Raw genomic sequence first — 20326 nt, 5'->3', positions numbered from 1 at the left:
AAAAATGCCTCTAAATTTGTACAGTAGATAATCAGTTGCCTTACCAGGGATCTCTGAAGGCTGGTGGGAAGGACTCCTTCAGGTGGATTTCCCTACCTCAATGTTTTTATTTCCTATTTATAATTTTGTTACTCCTTATTGTCAATTATATTTCAGTTTTGTTCCACTTACATTAACTGTTCTTTTGCTACTTAAGAGCAGCCTCTTATTGGGTAGCATGGAGGAACTTAGGATTTAGATGCAGGAATTTGGGGGGGGAGCTTGAAGGAAGTTGTAAATGTTGTTGCTCTAGGTGTTGGCACCCTTGACAACTTACAGGATGTTTTCAAAACCTGTTTTATGAGTAAATGAATTTTATAAGCTCCATGTACATCCATGACTTACTGAACCTCTTGGGTGGGTTTTCACCCCGGGCCTCTACCCATCCATGTGTGCTGCCCGGGACATCAGCCGTGGCTGTGTAACCAGGCTGAGGGGCCTGCTCCATGGTCTCTGTGCACACCAGTGCCTTCCCATCACTGTGTATAGGCACGTCTCATGGACCAGCTTAATCGAATGACTTTCCAAAAGAGTCTGATAGTCATCCATGTTTCCCCTTTTCTTTCTCATTTCCAAGGCACCATCTATGCTCCTCGAAGGAAAGGGCAGCTGTCTGCAGACATCTGTATGGAAACGATAGGAGAAGAAATTTCAGAGATGCGTCAGATGAAGAAGGGTGTGTTTCAGCGAGTAGTGGCCATTTTTATCCACTACTGTGACGTCAATGGCGAGCCGGTCGAAGATGACTACATCTGACTGGGGCCTCCCGATTCCCAGCGTCTGCTGGAAAGCCGCCGGGCCATCGCTGCCAGAGAGAGCTCTGCGGGGACTGGGACCTCGGCTGGGTGTGGTGTACAGGAAATGCATAAGGAACCTTGAAGTTGTATACGGAGATTTGTACATAAAGGAACTATACAAAAACACTTCCTAAGTACCAGCTTTATATCATATGTTTATATAGTTTAATTTAAAAATTCATTTTAATGAAGGCAGATCATTGGAAAGAGTTCATTTTTTGACTTAGTTCATAAATGTCACTTTTTGGCTGAGCCCCCATTTACTAAATTCTTAATAATCACTGTCATCCCCTTAAATCTGTGCCTTTTCCTTCTCGAGCAAAGCAGTTTGAGTAAACCTGTTGGAGAGTCTCTGTGTCCCGTGAGCTTTCTTTGTGTTCCTAGTGAAAGAGCTGAGCCCTGTGGTCAGAGGCAGCCACACGTTTCTGTACAAAACTGTGGGGCTTTCTCCTCTTGGTATTACAGTTGCCATATTTCTTAAAATCAAATAAAAAGACTTGTGAGTTTAAAAAAACTGAGTTTTGAGGGGGAAATGGAAAAGTTTGTAAAGCATTTCTAGTTATTTATTTCCACATTCAATTGTGTATATGCTTTATCTTGAATATAAAAATAAAAGTTTATTAAAAACCTTTTTCTTGCTGTGGACCTAATCCCTCTTTTTAAAGAAGAATAGCAAATTACACAAGAAAGGAGGGGGTGGAGTGGTGTCAGGTTCCAGTGTAACTCACTCTCCTGTCTTGCGCTCTGAGTTCCGTGGCTGCACGGTTTCCAGCTCACAGAACCACAGGACGGAGAGAGCATGGAACAGCAATTCCCAGACCAGTCTCCGGAGATGGCTTCTGTCCTTCCTCAAGGAGAGAGGTTAACCTGACCTGGCAGCGGTCTCTGCAGCTTTAGAGTATCTGGTTAAGACAAAAAACCTTTTCAAAGCAGCACCTGCTTTGCCACGTGCTGGCTAAGTGACCTCAACAATTGCTTCACTGAAGGTCTGGGGGAAACCTTCCAGTCTTTTCAAAGTCATGTGCCATGTGATGACATTTCAGTTGACAGCAAACCCCAGGGACAATGGTGGTCCCACAAGATTATAGTGGAGGGAAAACATTCCTGTCCCCTGGTGATGGCATGGCCATCTGGTAGAATCCGCCCAGCACACTACCATCGTGGGGGCCCTGGCAGGTGGCTCTTAACGTTTCTGTAACTGACGAAGCTTGGACTGCAAGGGTCCTCTTTTAAAGCGGCTGGACTTCAGCAGCCACAGCCACAGCCCCAGGTAAAGGAGCCCAGCTGCATCCTGCTCTGAGGCTCCTTTGTCTCAGTGGCCTTGGTTGATTAAACTAACTGACCATTTGGGCTGCTTGACTCTTTTGTCTTCCCGTGCTTTATATTTTTGCTCTCAAGGTTTAAATTCACAAAGAACCCTGGAGACCCTGAGCTCCCACCCTGAACCCCAATTAAAGCAGAACCTCGGGCTCATGATCTCTACCCTCAAGTTTGCTGTGTGGCCTCAAGTGTCATGGGTCATTTCTAGGTCTGTAATAAACCTTATCTTCAAGTTTGCCTGGGGGTCATTGCTGAGGGCCACCTTGCAATCTGAAGAACAAGTCAGTCCAATCACAACACTGGTTGATGATAGGCTGAAACTGGCACAAAGCAATCACGTGTTTGCTGGTGTCCATGGACCCGTGGGCAGCCCCTCCTGGGAAAGTACAGTTTGTACAGCTACAGTAGTAACTACAGCATGTGGTTTTGTGTAAGTGCATCCTGCTGTTTGCACAGCAACAGAATCACCCAAGGACACATTTCTCAGAGCCTAACCCCCTTGGTACGTGGTAAACAAGCAATGAGTATGTGAGCGTGGTCTGTCCAGGCAGCAGCTCTTTGTCTACTTCAACCCCCTCCTTTACAGGAGAGTAACAAGCCCAGAGGGACGCTCACCAATGAATGGTCCAGAATTGGTTAAGGACAGATAGGACAAGTCCCAGTGGCTGATCCCCCTCTCCCACCCCAGGCTGCCTCTTTCTCCTTAATGTCTATAGAAATGCAAGGGTACCAGCAAGTTTTCTTAACACTAAAACAGTGTAAACAATAATCAGTGTCTTTCTCAAGGCTTTAGAAATTCTTCCCATTATGTTAGTAATGGGCATCTCTTCAGTACCTTGTTTTTAAGTCAGCTAACCTCCCTTTTACCTAACAGACCATGTCCCACTCTCCAGGTTATAACAATGGTCATTAAAAACAAGAAAGGTATAGAACATTCTATAATAGATATTTCAAATTAATACAAAACCCCAATCCTCAGTTTATTCAAACTTTCTCCACTGTAACCAAATAATCTAACTAATGCTTAGGTGAGCCACTAGAGGTCGCTGCTTTCTAACTTTTGTTGATCCATTGCGCTGTCTCACTCAGAGTAAGTGCAGCAGTTAGAGTAAGTACAGCAGAGGGGGCGCTGAAATCACCCTACAGCTGCCCAGACAGTGCCAACTGAAAAAAACGAAAAAGAATTTGGGAGATAACTACTACAGAAGGCAGTTGAACCGAGTGCTACAAAGCGATCATCCTGCAGCAGAGATCAGCACAGTTTTTATTCATAGAGCCAGATAGTAAATATTTTAGCCGCAACTACACACCACCACTCTTGTGAGAAAGCAGTCACAGAGGCTCCATCAACACATGGGCTTGGCTGTTACCAGAAAACTTTATTTATGGACACACATTTGAATTGCACATAATCTTTACATGTCACAAAATACCTTTTGATTTGTTTCCAGCCACTTAAAAAAGTAAAAACCATTCTTCGCTGACAGATTGGAGGCCTTACCTACCACTGGGCTGTGTCCTCTTTGTCCCCTCAAGGATGTGGAGCTGGCACATTCTGAAAGACCTTACGGGATGTCTTATGGAGGGAATCGTGAATTCATGCCAATGTTGGGGGAGGACTGGGTTTCTCTCACAGTGCTCAGGAGTCCTAATAACCCCTCCAAATAAGACCTGGCACCATCGTTCATACAGGGCTTTTGCATTTGGACTTGGAAGGCCTGGCTTTGGATTCTAACTCACTCACACGACTTCTGGGTGACGAAGAAATAAAGGGTCACAACCCTGACTCTGGAGCCTCAGTTTCCTCATCTGTAAAATGGTTAACAATGAATGGTATGCCCACAGCCCAGGGCAGTGTTGAGGGCCCCATGAGAGCCATCGGTGCATAGAAGGCGTGATGAGTGGGGGCAGTGTTGCTCCTACTGTAGTTCCCTTCAGTAGGATAGGGTTTTCCCTTTTCTAGTCCCTCCATATAACCTTTGCTTCCTCTGACCACACACCAGGCTAGCGGGAAGCAGAGAGAACTGGTGACTTTATTTAGAGGGAAAAAATGACACTATGAAAGCTTTTTTAGAAGTGTTTACCAAGTGCTTTCTATATATCCTCATTCTGACACTTTAAAATATGTCTTGTCCTTATGTCCCCCACTTTACTGTTGATGAAATTAGGGTTGAGCAGGTTAAAAATTTTGCTGAGAAACCCAAACATAGGAAGTGATGGAGCCAGCAGTCAGACTCCAAAGCCCATGCAGCTTGAGCGAAGTGTCCTGGCCCCTCAACGGGAGGGAAGAGGCCAGTGAGCCAGGTAAGGGAGTTGCCGCTGCCACTGAGACCTGAAGTCGTGCCAGCTGACCTTCACGTGGTTAGCACAGTCCCAGAAAAAGGAGGCTACTGAAATTCCGATGCCTTCAACACCCTGCTCAGATATGGGGTAGAGCTAGAACATAAAAGGCAATGCCACATACCATACAACCCTGGTCATAGGAAGTACACGCACAGCAACTAAAAGGAATGAAGAAGAGTCTGTGCTGATGTGAAATGATGTTGGAGGTGTGCCACTGAGAAAGGCAATTTGTAGATTATCTTATACAGACTCATCTTATTTCTACAGAAGAACAAAACTATTCATTTTATACATACATTTACACATGTGTAAATGCACAGAACAGTCTTGGATGATAGAAGCCAGGCAGTAAGAGCAGTTACTTCTTAGAGTAAGATCGAGTTGGAGTCAAAAAGTATTTTGCTGTATCTATATTATAATATTTTATAATGAGATTAGATTGCAGAAATACATTATTTGTATAACCCATCGTTTATATAGCCTCAAGATGTAGAATTTGTATATTTAGAAATCAAGTACATTTAAAGCAGAGGAGAAAGAAAACACTGTTAGAATGGAGTGGCCAGAAGTGACTCAGTCTCGATTTCTGTCCCAATACATACTCGTGTCCTTGCACAAAGTCTGTTTCCTTTTTGATAAAATGAAGTCAATGATCCCCCAACTCAAGGGGTGGTGAGAGGCTCGGAGATCCTGGGGTGCAGAGAAACCAGTGCGAGCACATCCACCAAGTGCAGTTTCCAGCCACAAAGGTGGGATGTCAAAGGGCCTCCCATGGGGGTCCCAGGGTGGGTCTGAAATATACAAGCATTAGGTCTCCCTGGTTCACACGTCTGACTCTCGGAGTGCATCACTGGTTGTTCAGTGACTTCTGGCTCCCAAATACTAAACAGGCTGGGAAAGATCAGTGCAGAAGGGCCTTTCCTGCTTGTCAATAATCTGCCTGTGTCTCCCTGTTGTTTAAAGATGGAAATTGACGACAGAAGGGTGCAGGAGAAAACAATCGAGCAAGCGAGATGCAGCGTTTCCCCTGGATCAGGCATTCCTTAGGTGCTCTCCGGGTCCCACGCTGGTGCAGAAGGGAGAGGATGCTTAGGCAACATGGGATGAGGGAGGCGACCACATCTGGCTTATCTGCTGCTCTCTCCCAGCATTGGGTCTGCCATGTGCATGTGGAATAAATTCAGCCTGACACTGAACAGGGCTGAGGCTTGAGCATCAGATTGCCTGTGTTCACAGTCAAGTCCACACTCCCCAGGTCTGTTTCCTTGGGCAGCAGATCTCTCATCCAAAGTCTGCTCATCTGTGAAGCAGGGGTGATTTGGGTATTTACGTTTATGTTGTACAATTTCATGGGGATTAAATGTAAAGCACTCTCCACAGTGCTAGCAGAAAGATGCTCAGTAAACGGTAGCTTCAGTTTTGATTCTATGTTATTACTATTATCATTAACTAAGATATGTTCTTGGTGAGCTGAAAAAGAAGGGAAAAATAAAACCTAACCTAGATCAAATATGAGGCGGGACCCAAAACAACCCAGAATTTATTTATAAAAAATTGTATATTTATTCTTACATGTTGAAACTTCAGTCACCTTCAAAGTACTCTCCATTTGATGTAATACACCTATTGAGACATTTTTCCTACTAGCCAGAATAGTTTCTGAACTCATCAGTTTTGATGCATTTTAGTGTTTCTGCCTTTTTTTGTTCCACCTCGTCCACATTGGTAAAATGTTTCCCTTTGAGGCTATTTTTTCATCCAGGGAAACAAACAAAAAAGTTTCCCAGGGTGGGATCAGGTGGATAAGGAGGGTGGGAACACAGGGGTCATGCTGGTTTTGGTCAAAAACTACTGAACATTCTGCACACAGTGTGGGCAGGAGCGTTCATAAATCACCCATCATGAAATTGGCAAATGAGTTTAAAGAGTCTTCCAAAAAAATTCACTGAAGCCTAATACAGCTTCTCACAACAACACCTGCTGGCACACCGATACAGATGGGTTCCTAGAACACTCACCTAGTAAGGAAATCCTGAATTGTAAGGGGCTCACCCTCCAGAAAATAATTCCAGGTATTTTGGGGTCCTCCCTCATATAATATTTTTTAAAAGATTAGTTTAGCTTCCCTCCTCTTTATGTTTCCAAAAGTGTGGAATACAGCTTGCAATTAAATCACATTAACTCATAAAGTTTGAAAGTTCATTCCTGGCAAATTCTCTCTCAACTTTCTTGCTCAAAGAGCCCATCGTCAGAGGCAGGGTGCCCCCATCTGCTCTCCCACACTCACTCGTCTCCCTTTCAACCATGGGCGCCTGGGCAGGCGCTGAGCGCTGGCTTCTCATCTGAACATAATAGCCTTGCCTTGTTGTCCTCTGTCTCCATGGCTGCTTTCTATTTATGGCAAGTAATATGATTTTCTATTTTGGGTACCGACAAAATGTTGCTTCCTGAAGTAAATTTATGTAAGTGAAGACTTGAATTGACTGAAATAAATATATTACATAAATCACAGTACCAGCAAGACACACATTTGGTAAAAACCCTGATGGTGGCCCTCGGAGAGTGCACGTTGGAAAACTCACAACCCTCCTAGCAGCTAGAGACTTTCCCCATTTTGTGGGTAAGACAAATGAGGCAAGTGCCCACAGTGATGTGATGTCCCACACTCAGAGTCACCCCTGATTTGTTTAAATCAAACAAAATGTTCAGCCTCAGTTTTCTAGGCGGGGTGGAAGGAAGATAGCAAAGTATGGTTAGGAGAGGTCAATGCATGTGCCTTTTTTTTTTTTTTTGGCACTCGACCAGCTGTTATTGGAAGGACTCTGACTGAGCAAAGCTGAGTAGTGGAGAAAAAGAGTAAAGCCACGCTGATCTCTTACAAAAGAGAGATTCAAAGAGAAAAGAGAAAAATAGGTTGGTAGACAGCACAGCACCAAGGAGACATCACTGTTGTTCTGAAAACAATATTAAAGGCCATTTAGTTGCAGCCTCTCCCAGTCCCTCCCTGGATCGCTCCCTCACCCCGTTCCCATCCCCACCAGCCCAGCTACACAGCAACTTTCTCAGGAAACAGCAAGTTAGCAGCATGGAGAGGACATGTCAATGAGATGAGGTGAAATCTCAGAAAGGACGAGTTTTTCTACCAACACATACTTGGGTGTCAGTTGAAGACATTGGTTTTTGATCTCTTTTCTAGCTACTAACCATAAGCTGGACAGGGAGCTTCTGGGCTGCTGCCTGGACAGCCTGTAGGCTGGAGAGTCAAGGTGAGAAGCAGCAGGGGTGAACCCCTTTATCCCAGTGTGGGGCAGTCTGGTTGCAGCATCCCTTGGTGATGGTCAAGGCTCTTCTGCCCCTCATCCCTCTCTTCTTGACCCTCCACACTCCCTGAGAAATGGTGGTCTTCTCAGAGAAGAGGACCAGATATGGGCCTTTTCCTTCCTTGGATGAGCTCCAAGTCTCCCCCTGCTGAGTCTTTCACACTTGTCGTAGGTTACCAGGATTCCCAAAATGCTGGGCTAGCAGCTGTCCAGACAGAACACATCTGGTCCTGTCCAGGGAACCACCAATGTGGGCCTTTGAAGCATCACCCACATCATCCCATTCTTGGTCAAAAAAACCCATAAAGTTTGCTGATGACCCTCTCTGCAAAGGAGACCATCTTCTTGACAATGACAAAGCCTCCTCTACCTGCAATGGCTGTCCTTTCCCTGGCCCGAGTGGCTGTGATCTCTATAGACACCCATCACGGACTGGCCCACAGAAGCGAGTCTAGAAGATATGGACCAGCGATGAGGTAAGGTCTCATCTTCCCACCTATCCTGCAATCTATGGGCCCTCTGCGTCCAAGTCACCCTTTAAGATGGTATACCTGCCACTGAGAATAAGATTTTATATAAGCAGGTACGGTTGCTAAGCTTCTGGGACAAGGAGCATCTCATAGGGAAGAAATCCTGCTCACACACAAATTCATGTGTGTGTGTGCACATGTGCATTTAATAGCAGATCCTGTTGACTTGAGGGGCATTAAACCAAGTTTACCTGTTGCCTTGAAGTGCAGCCCCTACTCCCCCTTACTGCGGTTTGGTTCTTGTGACTTGTCTTGGCCCCTCCTGAAGAAGTGCCCTGTGATTTGGGGAGAGCAGAAACCACCTCCAGACAGCAAGTGGAGGACTCTGGACCCCCACATTCTCTTATCTGCTCCTTTCCCATAAAAGTGAAGAAAGGAAAACAACCATGAGGAGGCTTGTGAATCCCCAGCGAGGGAGGGTCCCGTCAGTGGGGTAACTAAGCAGCCTCGTTTGCCTGGGTCTAACGAGTTGCTGGAATGTGTGGACTTCTGGTGTTAAAACCAGGATGGTGGCCACTCTAGTCCTATGTAGAGTTCGACCACCCTTCTTACTATGCCTGGGGGCAGAGAGAAAAGAGGGAGGGAGAATAGGTTCTGCCCTCCTGGCTGAAATAGGTGACAGCGAGGCAACTGTGGCCTCTGGGACTGCTCAGGAAGGAAAGCAGGGTCAGTAGGCCCAGTGGAGGGACAAGGGCAGCTGGTGAGGAACTTCTGGAGCACCTTTGCCTGCGTCTCACGTATGCACCCCACCTCCCACACACTGTCTGCTCCCGGGGCCCCTACCAAGACCAACAGTCAATCTCTTCCATAAGGCTTTTATCAGCAACCGAATGAAAGGCAACGGAGCCTCAGCCTGGGGGCAAAATTCACCCCAAGATAAGTAATTTGGTGGTAATGTGGACATCAGGAAGGCATCTCCTTAGGAGCCTGGAGAAGGGATGAGATGCTGGTAAGAAGATGCAGAAAAATGGTAGCTTAGCAGCTTCACAGGCTGGCCCAGTGGTGCTTCCCAGAAAGTAAGTTGGTCCAGGGCTCGGTCTTTGCCCAGATAAGCAAACTCCCCTGGCTGAGACAAGGAGCTTGAAAGCACAGGTCCTTGAAAGCCCCTAAAACGTGTCAGATTGCAGCAACTCAGTTCTGCTCTCTAGATCCAAGTGGTAGGACTGTTCTCAATTGCCATTCTTAGGAAAGGTGCGGATTCATTTGCATTGTCACGGAAGGGAAGTGCATTAAGATTCATTTCAAATGACCTCAAGCCAGTATGCCAATGAGAAAGTGTCACCTTTAAACAGACACACATACCAGGCCAGCTATAAAAATGCCTTTTGGTATTTGGTAGTGCATCTGAAACCAAAACCGAAGCATTGTTTCCAGAGCCGATACATGATTTTAAAAAGAAGACAAGAAAAATGTTCATGTCTATAAACCAAAATACATTGACTCCTCCATTGTCAGTACTTTGGTGCTTCTGGGCGGACCTCTTGGCTTTGATATCAACCTAATTTTGTTAAAAGAGCTTTGATTAATTCATCCACCAAAGCATGTCCAGAAGCAGATGGCCAGAATGGAGAGAAAACAGGAGCTGCCTAGTTCAGGAAGAATTAAAAGGGTGACTGGGTGGCAGATCACTGTTTTCTACTATCTCAGAGTTATGGAGAGGAAGAGGGGGCTGACTGCACAGCCCCAGTGGAGCGAGGACAGTCTCGTGCGCCAACAAAAAAGAACTTCTGTTACTCGGAGCTTCCCCACAACAGAAGGAGCTGAATTTGGGGGCAATGCAGTTCCCCGAGCTCCTGTCCCTGGAAGTATGCAAGCAGACACCGCCCTACTTCAGGGGTGCTGTGGATGATGCTACTACCCCTGTGTGAGGTGGGAGGCTGCACCTGACGACTCTCGAAGTCCTTTCTCTACTTTGGATCTGGTCCAACGCTGTGCTCCACATACCTGCCCTAGGCCCTCGGCCCCGCTGCCTTGTGCCCCACAGGTGGTGATGAGGGTCAGGAGAGGTGCCAGGGTGTCCTGTTCATGCAGACACGAATGAAATGAACGGCTTAGTTGTGTGCCATGTCCTCGATCAGAAGCATGATTCCAGGGACTCTGGGTCATTGTGTATGGGCAGTTTCTCGAGTTCCTGGTGATGCCCACTGTGCAGAACTGAGTACCTAAGGGGAAGGATGGAAAGCGTGAGAGCTCAACAGGCATCTTTCAAATGCACTAAAGAGAGCGCCCCACCAATCCTGACTTCCTTTCTACTGTGTGCTTCTGAGAGCATGGCCGAGTGGGGTGGGGGCACATATCATCAAAGCAAAGTTCAAAGAAATGCATCTAAATTGCTCATTTTAAAGCTGAGGAACTGACCGTCTGGAGGAAACAACAGGCCCAGAGTCACTCAGACAGTGAGAGGCAGAGCTGGGCCCAGAAGCCAGATTTCTTTCCTCCCTACGGAGCCTGGGGCTCTCGTGTTCCTCACAAAAATAGACCCTATGTTCCACCTCAAGCTGTACCCACATACGTCCACCAGGGTCTGTTCTGGGTTCAGCAGCATCAAAGATCTGGCTGAGGTCGCTAAACCACTCAGATCCTGGAAGACAATGTAGATATATCTGCCCCTTTGATTCCTGCTGGTGACATTTGGGACAGTAAACCCATTAGATGAATCAAACAGCAAGTTGACTCTAAGCATCACAGTGAAACGGACTGCTGACAAGTGCTTCCTGTTTTTCCATAGTACCACGCGGTGGTGCTCAGTAGGTTCATTGCATTTAGGTCGCTCTCGGTTGCAAGTGGGTCTTGTCATCAGTAACCCAGATTCCAGCGTCTGGCTGTGCTTGTTATAGAACTTCTAGAGACTTTAAGAGCTCCTTTGCCACTCACTTCCCTGAGGCCAATGTCAAACCCATTCAGTAAAACACACACACATACACACACCAGTTACTTATTTGACTTTATATGTGGACAACCAACTTGATGGTTTGTCATAAATTACATTAATGCTTTACTTTGAATTGTGATAGTTAATTGCTGACTTGTATCGACTGGCTGGTGTGTCTCAGGAGCAGTACTAAGCCCTCTCTGCGTATGAACCTTATTTAATCCCTCAACAGCCCTAGGAGATAGTATTGAGTTCATTTTTCAGTTAAGCAAAATGACAAGGGCTCACAGGTAGTATGTGAAAGTACAGCCTATCAGACCTGGTCTGTCTGATGACCCCGAGTGCTAAGCTGGTTCCCACGTGGCCATGGACAAGATGTGAATTTAGAGAAGTGAGTCTCAACAGGAGCACTGAGTAGGCATCCCTGGTTGCCATGGCACAGGCAGTGCCATTGGCATCTAGTGGGTAGAGACCGGGAGGCTGCTAAACATGGTCTAATATATGGCACAGTCTCCTGCAACAGAGAATTATCTGGCTTCAAAATGTCAATAGCACCAGGACCCAGAAACCTCAATCTAGACCGAGTCCCCAAACCAGCTTTGAGATATTCAGCAAGTTATTTAATCTCCCTCTGCCTCCCTTTCCTCCTCTGTGATGGAGGGTGATGACACCCACCTCACCATGCTGGTGTCCAGATTAAAGGACACAGTGCATGGAAACATAAGCCCGGGGCGTGCACGGGGAGAACCTCAACATACTGAAATGGGGAGGACTCTATTTCTTTCTTTACTTCACATCTCACTCAGTTATTGGTATATAGTAACAATGATGGTGATGTATGTACAGCAGTTTATCAGTTAAAATTTTTTCCCCTTTATTTTCTTGGACTTGAGATATAAAAGACAACCAGATGTTTTTTAATTTGGCAAGTCAGCATATTAAAGCAGAGCTAATTGATTTTTCCAATCATGGGTCCTTTAAAAGTAGCTCTGCAGGCCAGGCAAAGTGGGCAGTGAGACCATTTACAGGGAGGACAAAGTGAGGCTCTCAGCGGTTGAGTGAGTATTTGAGTCCCCTGGCAAGAAAGTGGCAGAGCCGGGCCAGGACCCCAGGGAGACTCCCACCCACAGCTCTTGCCCCCTAGTGGCTCTGTTAATGACTTAAATGCAGGTCTTCAAGAAAGGGCTTAGAACCTAACACCCCATTAAATGAGGATGCATTCCAGCACCTGAGGTACAGGGATATCTGTGAAATGATGCTTGTGCAGGAGAAAACTGAATGATAATAATGAGAAGTCATACACAGCTCAATCCACTGAGGAAGGAGGGTGTGTGTTGGCACTGGTTTTAGTAATTACATATGTGATTTCATCTGTATCATTCACTTTCATAGCTCTAAGTTGTAGCTACTATACTTAGGTCAACTTTACAGATGAGAAAATTGAGGATCAGAGAGGTTAAGCAATTACATAAGGTCATAGTTCCCGTGCAGCCCCAACTCTTAATCTCAAAACACACTTCCAAATCTGACCAGTAAGTCATTTTCACTGGCAATCAATGGCACTTCCTCCTTCTGTGTGGTCACACAAAAAGAGTGTCCCGCACTTCTACCGCAGCCTTCCACACATGTCTTGTGCTAATGAGTGAGTAGCTCAGGAGGAACTAGGAAGAGGTGTGGGGCTGGAGTGGCTATTCCAAGGAGTAGTTCCCTTCAGCCAGCGTGCGGTGGAGAGGCAGCAGGCCTCATTAGAGATGGGGGTGAGCAGACACACATGTTTCCTTGTTACAGCACCGGTGGGTCCTGTCACGGTGGTCTGGTGTGTGACACACAGGGTGCAGGGATCGTCTGAGATATCCTTGAAGGACTTCGGTTGAGGACAGTGCATCTCGAACAGTATGTGGCCTGCAGAGGTACTCCCCAGGTGTGGGTATGCCCAAGTCACTGTGAGATACATATCTTTGACCTGGTGTTTTCCCTTTGGTAGTTTGAATGGCTCTGGGATCATCTGGATGGCCACTTTACAAATCCACACGGCCTTGTGAATTTCAGTACCACATGCATTCAGGTTCCCCCAATGTCACAGTGACAGTGGCTGACTTTATGCATTTCTCTAACTGGTGTGCATGAACCACAAGCAGTGTCCGGGCATATTCATGGGGACCTACTCAGCCCTGATTCGAGCGATTCTGGGGAGAAGGAAGTACATGTTTCTGCAGACAAACAACAGCCTTTGACTCTGGCTCTACCACTGAATAGTTGTGTGACCTGGCTAAGCACATTAGTTCCAGATACCTCACAGCTTTGGTGTGATGATAAAATTAACATCTTTCAAGGGCTTAGCAAAGGGCTGGATACACAGTGAGTGCAGGAATCATCACTGTTAAGGAAACCAAGATCCAGAAAATGGGACCTTCTCAGGGTCGAATGGATGGGAGTGCAGGCCCTGGAGGCAGAATGCATGGGGTGAAAACCCAGATCCGGTACTGATGAGCTCTGTGCTTACTCCCAATGTTCTGGGTTGTTGTGGGCGTTACATGAGATTGTGTCCATAAAATGCTTAATAGAATAGTGCCAACCAACTAGAAAGGGCCCCACAAATGTCAATTACTACGGCTGCTATTTAATGACTAAGGTAACACTCGAACCCAGTACTTCATTGCTGATTCAGTGCAGAAATCCGTTCCTTAGCGGTTGATTAAATGTTTGTTCACTTAGCAGTTGATTGAAGGGCTGAAAGAGACCTTCAAGAGGACTTCACAGATCAAGAAACAACCCCCAAAAGGGGCTGTCATCTCTACAGAGTGGCAGTCTTGGGTCTCTATTTGGTGGAGGATCTTACTTGCAGCCCTGCAACTGCAGGTGGGAAGCAGATCCTAGAGGTGTGGGTGCACCTGGACAGAGTCAAGTCCAGGTGAAAACTCTCTTGTTGTCTCTCAAGCAACAGCAAGGCAGGAAGCAGCTCCCTCCCAGCTGGGTTCGTCCCCGCCTTTGCATTAATTTACTCAAACATGACAGGAGCCACATTAGGGTTGACAATTACCTGAGTCTACAGTTCATTCCCTGAGCAATTACCATCACACTCAGAATAGCCTGCGTGTGGTAATTAGTGGCATAATAATAGCCACCTTTGCTTGCCCAGCCTGGCATTATAAGGAAATGGTTCAACTTTATTTCCTATCACACCCTTATAACAGTGATCACACGGGGGCGCTTGTGAGATGTTTTAATTATTAAAATATAAGGTGCAAGGATTTAGAGATTCAACCCCAAGACAGAGAGCTTCATGGAAGTTAGAGCCCCAACACCTGAAAACAAGGATCTCATACTGGGTGTTTTCTGGACGTTCAGGAGGAAAGAGACTATCAAATTCTGGACATTTATGCATTTCACCACTTACTTACATAAAGCTATATTTTGAGTGCCTACCACAGTCCATACCCTGTGCCATGCCCTGGAGATATCAGGGCAGTTAGGAAAATCTACGCCATTCTTGTCCTCGTAGACCTCACAGTGGAATGCAGGAGACCCACGGTTAGAAGCCCAAGTGCTGCCATGAGAAGTGCGGGGAGGGAGAAGCATTTGATGATGCTATGAAAGCATGTCACAGGGCATGTGTCCAGGGTAGATTGTCAGGGCTCCGAGACCAAGGAACTGATAGAGATGAGAACTGAAAGATGGGTAGAGGTTAACCAGGCAGTGGGAAGGAGAATGGGTCAGCATGGGCCAGCAAAAGGGTAGCATGTGCAGAGGCCCCCTGCTGTGGGGGCAGGGGGCGCTGTGAGAACAGAACAGGGTCATACCAGTCTAAGCTGAGGGTTAAGGCTTGGGAGGCTCCCCAATGCTAAAGACGGCTGTGCTCACCCTAGGGGCGGTGGGAGGCAGACCTAGGCCGAAAGCAGAGTGGGCTCATGACGTCTTTATGTTCTGAAGAAACAATCTAGCTACAGTGTGTAGAGTAAACTGGAGTGAGGATGGCATGGGAGCCCAGAAGCAAATTAGGAGGTACATTAGCTTCCTGTTGCTGCTGTAACATATTACCTCAAACTTATTGGCTTAAAAGAACACAAATTCAGTACCTTACAGTTTGGGGGGCCAGACATCCAAAATGGGTCTCAATGAGATAACCCAAGGTGTTGGGTATAGCTCATTCTTTCTGGAGGCTCTAGGGGACAACACCGCTTCTTGCCTTTTCCAGCTCCTAGGATCTGCCCACATTCCTTGGTTTGTGGCCTTCCTGCTCTGACCTCTGCTTCTGTCATCACATCGCCCCTTCTGTCACTGACCCTCCAGCCTCTCTGTGACAAGGATGCTTTGGGATTGTGGTGGGCGCACCCACATAATCCAGGATAATCTCCCCAAGATTATCACAGCTTCCAAATCCCTTTTACCACCTAAGGTGGTATAGACCCAGGTTTTGGAGATTGGGATGTGGACCTCTTTGGACAGCTATTATTTTGTATGCCATGGGAGATTTTCAAGGTGTCCAGAGATGCTGGGGGCTGAGACATGTTGCAAAGTAGTCAGATTCAGGGTATATCTGGAAGGTAGAGCTGATGGGACTGTTGCTGCATTGGACACGGGGGCATGGGAGAAACGACATGGCCCAGGCAAAGGCACAGAGGCAGGCAAGAGCCCCGAGGGGCATGCTTCATTTGAGAAGTAGTCAGTGCTCCAAGAGGGCGTCCGGCATGGTGGGACACTCATGATGAGATGAGTGTCCTTATAGAAGAGGAACAGAGACCAGAGTATTGGCACCATCTCCACTAGCCCAATGTGAGGATGAGATGAGAGAGTGGGGACAGGAAGAGCATCTTCACCAGGAACTGAATGTGCTAGGACCTAGACCCTGCGTGTGCCAGCTCTAAAACTGAGAAACAAATGTCTGTTGTTTGGCCCCCAGTCTGTGGTGTTTTGCTAGAGCAGCCCAAGCTGACATATTCAGGGGTTCTCAAGGACTCAAAGAGAGAATGCGTATAAAGGGACAAGGAACTCAGTCTGGGTGGTGGAGTGGTGACTTTTTGCCCTTAGCTATTAATTTAGGAGAACTTGAGTCATGAAGAGAAAATGAATAGTCAGAAGGGCATGTATATGTATGTGTTTCTGTGAATCCTTCATCAGCAACCCTTCATTTATGCAGAGGTCAGGCACCTAATGACCAAAACCATCCAGAAACCTGCACTGAGCAGTTTTTTGTTTGTTTGTTTGTTCTTTGGAAGGTCTCTGAATCATCAGAGTAGTTGTCACAATGATGTGGACTTTTCTTGTTGTCTTCCTCAGTTTTTCACTCAGAATATTGGAACTTGGTTTGCACACAGCTCTCAGAATACGTAGAATCCATTTTGTAGGAAGAAGTGAATGGACAGACACAGACAGACTCACAATACAGGGACAGACTTACAGAGCATGCTCAGAGCTAGACAGGAACCGGTCTATTGCAGAAGAGCAGGAGGAAACTGGAGATAGAAGAGCAGCCACTTTGGGTTGAAACAGAAAACAGCCACAGACGAGGAAGAGCCAAACAGAAGTGGGGAAAGAAAAAAGAAAGGAAATGCAGAGGTTAGTGGACAGGTGACCTTGGCCTGAATGAGCAGTCTAGCAGCCTCCAGGTGCCTTCGGGAGGTGGGCGGGGCACCTAGTCATTGCACAGCATGGTTATGCCACACCACAGGTCTAAAAAGCACTTGTATAGGTAGTGTCTCATTTGAGTCCCACAGCAACCTGGGAAGTTCCCAGTGCAGGTTACTACCTTAATTGGCCAGCAAAGGAAACAGACACAGAGAGGAAGTGACCTACCCAGGTAGTTAGCAGCTAAGGCAGAACATAAGCGAGGTGTTGAGTTACTTTTCATGGGGTGAAAGGGCACTCTCCTCCCTCCCCTTCCTCCTCCTCATCACTAGCCAGGCCCATCCTACACTCCTCCCAGAAATTACCCCATACAATATGCCCTTTTATAATGTCCTCATATACAATTTTCCATACAATATTCATGTTAACCTTGTTAAGTAGGTTTATTAACCCCCATTTTTTTGACGAGGAACCTGCGGCTTAGATGCAATGTGACCAAGAAAATGTTCTTAGTGAGAAGGAAGACCGGCACTCGACCCCAGGACCCTCTGATTCAGAAGTTACACACCTTTAATCTCTAAGCATCGAGACTCTCAGAGACTCACCTCGCAAGACTGGCCTTTTTGAAACCTCAAATCCCCAGTCAGATTCTGGGCCAGGTCAGCAACAAGACGCTTTTCTTCTTGAACTCTGGATCCCATTCCAAAAAGGAAGAACCATCTGTGGCTCTCCCAGGTTTCCCAGAGATGCCCAAGGTCCCTGCATTAGGAAATCCCATGCAAATAGCCCCTTCACACCTTAAGGGCTCCCAGTTCTGCCACACTCTCCTAACTCTGCCCACTGGTTCCCTCAGCAAAACATTGAGCTCCATTTCAGACAAGGCAAGAGGCCAGGCAGAAAGCCAGGACCCTGGAATTGGGAGTTTTAAGGGATTTGATTGGATCAATTCAGCAAAACAGAAGCACAGATGATACCATCTTGGACCCTTTTCTTCAGCTCACCTTCTATGATATGTCTATGTTGAAGATATTTGAAGTATAGTTGGATAGGCATGGCTACTTCCTCCATACAGCCACCTCTGACCATCTTGGTGTGATATTCCCTTCCCCTCTTTCATATAGACATAGCACCTTCTGCTTCTATGATTTATTTGGCAATACAAGCAGCCTTGTGACAGCCGCTTATGTAGCTTGTTAATGGCAACCTGTGTGTGCATTTACACAGCATGTTTCCAAATAAATTATGAGACTGTTTGGGATAGAAACTATGACTTATTCCATCTAGCCCCATTAGGTATTTTATTGATCATTAGGGTGGTAGAGAGTCAGACATCCAGAATTCTAACCACAGCTTCATTCCTTGGGAGCCCCTCCTTCAAGGGCCTCCCCCTGCCCCACTTTCCACATTTATTACAACAGTCCCTCCCTGAGTGAGTTAGGGAGAGTGGTAACTGAAGCCAGCCATTCCCACTGTGTGCTCATTGTGCTGGGCGTGGGCTCATTAATTATTGGCTAGTACAACTCTCTAAGTTCATGATGTGGTTAGATAGTGATTCATACCCTTATCGGGGTTTCTCTAGTCCTTCATCAGCCCAGCGACAAGTCCTGGTATCTGCCCTTCCCCGACGAAGCTAAGGGTTACCACCATGCACATTTGATGAAAATCTCCCATGAAAATTTAAGGAAAAAAACTCAGAAACTTTAAGTGGACTTTAAGTAATCACTTAATATTTAAATATATGGGGATCTTTTTGCATGACATGCCTTCCTGGAAATCAGGCAGTCAGGACCTGTCCAGCCCATGCTGTGGTTTTGTGCAGGAGGCATTGAAGCCCCCCCTTGCTCTGGGTCTGCTGCACAACCCAGTGGTTCAAGTGTGCTTGTGGCTGGGGTGACAAATGGGGTGACGCATTGTAGAGTCTTACATGTATCATATATATAGTAAGTAGTACTTGATGTGTATATACATATTCACATACAGACATACAATCACACATATGTTGTTTTATGAGGCCTTAATAAGTATTTAATTAAAAAATTAACTACTCTTGCATATTCACATATATGTTTCCTTCTAAATGCAAATGACTATGTTGCTTTTCTTGAATTAGACCCTATGGAGTCTAATGAATGAACTTTTAAGAGTGCAACATATAGGTAAGTTATAAACATCTGAAAGTAGGGAGCAAATTCCAGCAAATAACAAACAAAACATTTCCCTGAGAAAATTTCAGAAGGTAGAACCCTTACAAACACTTTTCTGCAATTCACTGTACTTAAAAATGGGAGATGTGGTTAATGGGGTAGTCTGAAACAACAATTTAAAATAATAATTTAAAATAATAATATAAAATTAGAATCTAGATTTTCAAAAATTTAAACATTTGTATTAAAGGCCTTATTGATTGCCTCCCATCCACGTCAAGCTCGCTGAATCAACAGCCTGGTTTTCCTCTGACCTCTGGCTGTTTGTGTTTTCTCTGCCTGGAGTGAGCACCTAAGACACACCCGGTTGAATCTGTGTTTTCCTAAATGGGCACTGTTCCTTACATTTGTATCCCAGACCATGATCTTGCAAAGACCCTTGACACTGACTGTTTTACTTTTTACTCACCAAAACCCCATGAGTTTGGTATTGTGTAGATTTGAATGGAAAAGAAGGCACACATTCCTTTACCTGTAAACTTGAAAGAATCACACTAGACCATGCTGACTCAGCGGCCTTACCTTTCTTAAGTTCAACATGTTTGGTCCAGGCAGGGCCTTAGCCTGACAACAGAGGATGGAGCTGGGGTAAATCGCAGACCCAGGAAGCAGCACAATGAGGCTGCTGGGCTGTAGTTTGGATGGTGAGGTGGCAGGCCAGGGGCCAGTGGGTGGTTAGCTAACTGCCTGGCAGTAGGTATTAGAAAAACTCAAAGCCAAGAAGACAAGGCTTGGGAAACACAGAGGGAAGAGGCCAGGCCCAGAATAGAGACTCAGTATGCTTCAAACACCTGCATAGCTCCCGCAACCAGTTTGACATTCAAAGAACCCTACCTTTGCTGGTAAGCTCCACCTTCATTATTCCTGGAAGAACTCTTTGCTACTTAAAAGTGTCTGACCCACAAATATTAAGTTAACACCTTAAAATAATTTCCTATAGGCTCAGGAGAGAAGACTACTTCTTGCCCAACATAAGGAGCCACAAGAATGTTGCCCCTGGGCAGGGAGGCCATACAATCCTGTTCTTCAGACTGAGAGCCCTGGGTCTCCTGGACAATAGCTGGGGAACAAGGAACAGAGTTGATTCCAAGCAAAGCTACTGCCAGTCTCATAGGCAGACCATCAGCTTCCCCCTACAGGCAAATCCATGTCCTTAAAGGGCAGTCCCATTCTGCTCTACACATCAGGGGCAATGCTAAAGCTTCTTAAGGGTCCTTTTCATTACTTTGCAGCCATAACCTTGGGAAACATGACTTTACATACTTCCCAACAATAAACTCTATTTGAATCTACTGCCTCAAAAATAATCTGAGCCAAACTCTGGCTGGTGTGGCTC

The 20326-nt window shown here is 46.1% G+C and overlaps 2 protein-coding genes across 8 annotated transcripts in view; one reads left to right on the top strand and one right to left on the bottom strand.

Annotated features, from left to right (window-relative positions):
- Positions 1 to 1187, top strand: part of FBXO38 (F-box protein 38) — a 42612-nt gene extending 41425 nt beyond the window's left edge. For 3 of the 5 annotated variants that reach the window (XM_037044975.1, XM_037044974.1, XM_037044976.1), the window contains one exon: positions 617 to 1187. In XM_037044975.1, the coding sequence (XP_036900870.1) occupies positions 617 to 795 (179 nt within the window). In that variant the 3' untranslated portion in view covers positions 796 to 1187. The remainder of the gene's footprint in view (positions 1 to 616) is intronic. The other 2 variants (XM_037044978.1, XM_037044977.1) reach the window with 1 other exon arrangement.
- Positions 1188 to 10267: 9080 nt separating this feature from the next.
- The window catches only part of HTR4 (5-hydroxytryptamine receptor 4), a 148694-nt gene continuing 138635 nt past the window's right edge, over positions 10268 to 20326 (bottom strand). For all 3 annotated transcript variants that reach the window (XM_037044969.1, XM_037044968.1, XM_037044971.1), the window contains one exon: positions 10268 to 10511. In XM_037044969.1, coding sequence (XP_036900864.1) covers positions 10424 to 10511 — 88 coding nt within the window. In that variant the 3' untranslated portion in view covers positions 10268 to 10423. The remainder of the gene's footprint in view (positions 10512 to 20326) is intronic.

Source organism: Sturnira hondurensis, unplaced genomic scaffold (genome assembly GCF_014824575.4).
Source record: "Sturnira hondurensis isolate 20B ecotype Veracruz unplaced genomic scaffold, ASM1482457v3 Scaffold0004152, whole genome shotgun sequence".
NCBI classification, from domain to species: Eukaryota; Metazoa; Chordata; class Mammalia; order Chiroptera; family Phyllostomidae; genus Sturnira; species Sturnira hondurensis.
Note: the sequence above shows the minus strand (reverse complement) of the source record. Positions and strands in the feature narration are given on the sequence as shown.